General features: G+C 50.1%; 1 protein-coding gene across 1 annotated transcript in view; it reads right to left on the bottom strand.

Annotated features, from left to right (window-relative positions):
* LOC111731221 (OTU domain-containing protein 7A-like) overlaps positions 1 to 3,775 on the bottom strand; it is a 68,011-nt gene extending 64,236 nt beyond the window's left edge. The window contains exons 1-2 of the mRNA XM_023522692.1: positions 3,714 to 3,775; positions 1,878 to 2,032 (exon numbers count right to left, since the gene is read on the bottom strand). Coding sequence (XP_023378460.1) covers positions 1,878 to 2,028 — 151 coding nt within the window. The 5' untranslated portion in view covers positions 2,029 to 2,032; positions 3,714 to 3,775. The remainder of the gene's footprint in view (positions 1 to 1,877; positions 2,033 to 3,713) is intronic.
* Between the last annotated feature and the right edge of the window lie 1,144 nt (positions 3,776 to 4,919).

The raw sequence follows: 4,919 nt of genomic DNA, 5'->3' as shown, positions 1-4,919 counted from the left end.
GAAATCCAAACAAACAAACCAAACAACCCCGAATCAACACCAACGAACAGAGAAATCTTGACAGCGATGCTGGGATAAAACTGATATCGGAATCACGTGACAAACGCTTTAAAGCATTATTAGAAATACTTTCCAAGTAGGAGAGAACACTCTTGAAAACTCTAGAAAGTCTCAGCGAAGAAACAGAAGGTGTAAAGAATCAAGTGGAAATGTTAGAAATAAAAAAAAAACTCAACCTCCTCCCCCCATAAAAAGCAAAACTCACTGGATGGGCTCAGAGGACGGGTCGGTATGTTTATAAACGGATCGACAGAAATCCGTCTGAACGACAGACAGAAAACAGGCTGAAGAAGGCGGACGAAGCTGTTGATCCCTGTGGGACCAAAACACACTCTGGAACCCGTCTCGCGAGTCCCAGAGGAGGGGAGAAAAATGTGCAGCAGAAAAATCCGTAAATAAATATGGTGGAAGACTGGTTTATTATTAGAAAGCAGTCAAGGTGACCTACTATATTAGCAGTTTAAAGAAGATATGTATCAACTGACTTGATCCTATCGATTGATGTAGAAAATGCATCTGAAAACACCTGACACGTGTTCACCATAAAACGCGCAGCGAGCCAGGACTAGGAGTCTGTTCCACCTGCCAGAGGCGTCTGGACCTCGGGGCGAGGCTGAGCGTCTTCCCCCCGCGACCACGAACGAGGCCCCCTCAAATCCAGCCTCTCACCGGGAGTCCTAGTTAGCGCAACGAGTCGGGAAAATCAAAAGGCATGAACATTGGAACGAGAGAACAAAACTCTCCACGTTCACAGACAACACGGTCGTCCACGCAGAAAATCCCAAGGAACACACACACACACACACACACACACGCACGCACTCACACGCACACGTGCACGCACACACGCATGAAGGTGGGCGTGCATACACACACCCGACAACAGATAATTGACTTTAGCAAGATGGCGGGGTACAAGGGCCATGCACAAAAATCGATTATATTTCTCTATCCTCGCAATGAACAATTAGAAACTGAAATTAAAAAAAAAATACCATTCATAATAGTTCAAAAAAAATCCCGTAGATACAAAGCTAACGAACTATAACATATATTCTAAAAACTATAAAATGTTTACGAGAGAATTAAAAAAGGCCTAAATGTATGGCTAGACTGATTTCACAGATTGGAAGAAAAACAGGGCTGGCCATTCTCTCTCCTCTCTACGCTAGCACCTATGAAAAATTAAAAAATATACAAAGCGAATCCATTTTGAAGAGTGAGACAGAAATTAAACCTTAACTGTTAGTCTATTATGATTATAGGTGAATGAATATCTGGAATCATTCTATGTGTGTACTATGTAGCAAATGATACCTTCTCTAACAGGTCGAGGAAGAATTTTGTCTTCAAGCTTATGAATTATTACCACCGATTTTACAAGGTATTTAGAAGGTATTCTTTGTTTTTTTTGGTTTTTGTTTTTTACCAAAAACTTTGTGCTAAAGATTTCCGTCTCGGCTAAGAGAGAGACAAGAATCTGAGGTCTCCACTAAAAGTGTTTTCTGTAATGCTCTAGAATGTCTGCTCTAGTGAATATATTTTCTTTCAGAAAAAGTAATTGCCGATAAATGTTGACTCATTATCTAGAAGCTTTAATGCAAAGCAAAACCGAGCTAATGCCTTCTGCGTGTTTGCTGTAGAGCTGAGTGATTTGTTCCATACCCAAAATGAAGTCAAGGTAACAAAAATAATTTCATCGTTATCACCTTCGTTTACAGGTGCCGCCGTTGTCAGGTAAGAGAAAGCTTATCTTTCGTCACCGGGTGGCAGGGGGCTAGGCCGAGACGGGGCCGCGAGGGTGAGGAGCGGCTTACCTTCCAGAAGATCTCTGGCCAGACCAGGTTCTGCCCCCGTGGACCGAACAAAGTCTGACAGGACTGCGTCCATATCAAGAGTCATGTGATCATGTAGGAGGGCTGCCCAGCTCTCAGCCGAGGAGGGGTTGGGGAGCAGGCTGGAAACCATCCACCTGCAGGAGAGGAGAGAAACATGGTGATGGCCGTGGGACACACGTGGACGCACGTGCTGGGGGACACACGTGGACACCCGGTGGAGGGGAGGGACCGTTTGCTGCTGTGACATAGTTTTGGCTGGTTTGGGACAACCGCCTGATTCTTCATGTAAGACATTAAATATTAAAAGTCAAACTCGGATATCGTCCCTCTGATATCGTACGTGCTGTATGAGAGACGGGGCCATTGCCAAGTCCAGCGCTTCCGGCCTTACATGCCGTCAATTCCGATGACAAATGAGTGAAAAGAAGACTAGACTGCATTCTAAAAATCAAACACCAAGTGCACTTAGAGAGATCAACGGGAAGCTTCTAGATCTCAAACCCTCTTCCAAGTCGTGCAGACGTGTAACACCCGCAAAGCCGTCGTGCTGCCCGCTCTGCCCCAGCTCGCCTCACCCGTGAGCCCTCAGCTCGCTCCCCTCCCTGGAATCTCTGCCATCTCTCCGGGAATCACCGCCGGCACAGTCCCACCACCCAACAAAATTCATAAAGAAGTCAGCTTTCCTCGGCGCAGCGACCCCAGTTAGTAGGACGCAGAGGGCATCCCGCAGCGTGACCACAGGCTGTCCCAGCCAGCTGCTGGGGAAGAGTGACCAGCACGTGGCATGCGAGGGTGACACACCCGTGAACCAGCGCTGGTGGGTAACCGGTCTTGACTGGAAAACTGCAAATACATCCCTGTGTTTGCAAAGACAAGGCGTCGGCAAATTATGGCCCATGGGCCCAGAGTGGTCCACCACCTATGTTTGTAAATAGAGGTTGTACTGGAATGCAGCCACGCCTATTCATTTACATACAAAGCTATGCTATAATGTGGCCACGCCCATTCACTTACACACAAACCTGTGTGTACTGGAATGTGGCCACGCCCATTCATTTACATACAAAACTGTGCTGCAATGCGGCCACGCCCATTCACTTACATGCAAAGCTGCGCTGGAGTGTAGCCACGCCCATTCATTTACACACAAAGCTGCGATGCAGCCACGCCCATCATTTACATATAAAACTGTGCTGCGATGCAGCCACGCCCATCATTTACATGCAAATCTGTACTGGAATGTGGCCATGCTCATTCATTTACATACAAATCTGTACTGGAGATGGCCATGCCCATTCATTAACATACAAATCTGTACTGGAATGTGGCCACGCCCATTCATTTACACACAAATCTGTGCTGGAATGTGGCCACGCCCATTCATTTACATACAAAACTGTGCTGCAAATGTGGCCACGCCCATTCATTTACACACAAAGCTGCGATGCAGCCACGCCCATCATTTACATATAAAACTCTGCTGTGATGCAGCCACGCTCATGCATTTACATACAAATCTGTACTGGAGTATGGCCATGCCCATTCATTTACACACAAAGCTGTATTGGAATGTAGCCACGCCCGTTCATTTACATACATCTGTATTGGAAGGCGGCCACACCCGCTCATTTACATATAAAACTGCACTGGACCACAGCCACGCTCGTTCACTTATGTATTCTCTGGTGGCTTTTGCACAGGGCTGGGGTCGGGCGGGGAGGTCTGTGACCTGAGCCAGTCACTGCTAATGCACCGTCCTTGGTGTGGCTGCCACGTGCAAGTGCTTGTGGCTAGAAAATGAGAAAAGCACTGGACCTGATGGGTATGGTACCGATTAGGAGACAGCGTCCTTCCTTCCCTCCGTGCACGGGGGCCTCGGCCGGCGGAGTCACTTCTGGTGCCGCTTACACCTGGGGGATAAAGCAGAGGGTACGAGCGTGAAGGTCTTGCTTCTTCTCAGCCGAGAAGCCGCATCTGGGGCGGGGCCGACCGCCCCTGGCACGGGCCTGCTCCTGAGCCCCGTGGGTGCCTGCTGGCTAGCCAGCCGTCAGCTCCTGTGTCTGGGGGGCTTCTGCAAGGGGGTGTCTCTCCACTTCCCTCATTTTAGACGAACATTTTGGCGAGGACCCTGTCACCGTACAAAGCTGTTCGCAACCTCACCGCTAAACGCCGTATCGATACATTTCCTCTGACCTGTTTTTCATTGTGATAATATATACACATCTGAAATTTACCCTGTTAACCATTTTTAAGCGTACGATTTGGTGGCACCAAGTGCATTCGCATCGTTGTACGACCTTCGCCACCACCCACCTCCAGAGTGTCTCCTATCCCCCAGCAGAGACTGTCCCGTTGGACGCTGACGCCCCAGCCCGCCCCAGCCCCTGGCTCCCATCACCCTACGTTCTGTCTCTGGACTTGATTCTGCCGGGCGCCTCACGTAAGCAAAGCTTAGAACATTCATCCTCCTGTGACGGGCTCATTTTGCTCAGCATCATGTCTTCAGGTTCGTCCGTGGCGTGGCCGCCGTCCTGTCTTAGCCAGCCCAGGCCGCGATCACAGAACAGCACGGACCGGGAGCTTAAACGTAGATGCTTATTTCTCGCAGTTCTGGAGGCCAGGAAGTCTGGGGTCGCGGTGCCGACAGATCGGTGTCTGGCGAGGGCCACTTCCTGCTTCGCAGACTGCCGGCTTCTTGCTGTGCCCTCCTCACGGCGACCACGATCTCTTCCTTCTCCTGAGGGCACCGATCCCATGGCGGGGGCTCCACCCACCTGACCTGAGCTCGCCCTCGCCACCTCCCGCAGGCCCCGCCTCCTAACACCATCGCGCTGGCGGCTGGGGCTTCGGCACGTGGACGTGCGGGACATGAGCACGCAGTCCCCACGAGGCTGAATGCCCCAGTGGACCCGTGGACCGGCTTCTGTTTATCCATCATCCACGGTTTCCACCTTCGGCTGTGACGAGTGACTCGGTCTCAGCTGTCCTTATACGTACACCGGGTTACCATGCTGTGACAAG

The sequence above is a fragment of the Pteropus vampyrus genome, unplaced genomic scaffold (genome assembly GCF_000151845.1).
Source record: "Pteropus vampyrus isolate Shadow unplaced genomic scaffold, Pvam_2.0 Scaffold355, whole genome shotgun sequence".
Taxonomy (NCBI): domain Eukaryota; kingdom Metazoa; phylum Chordata; class Mammalia; order Chiroptera; family Pteropodidae; genus Pteropus; species Pteropus vampyrus.
The sequence above is the reverse complement of the archived record's forward strand: the minus strand, read 5'-3'. Positions and strand labels throughout refer to the sequence as shown.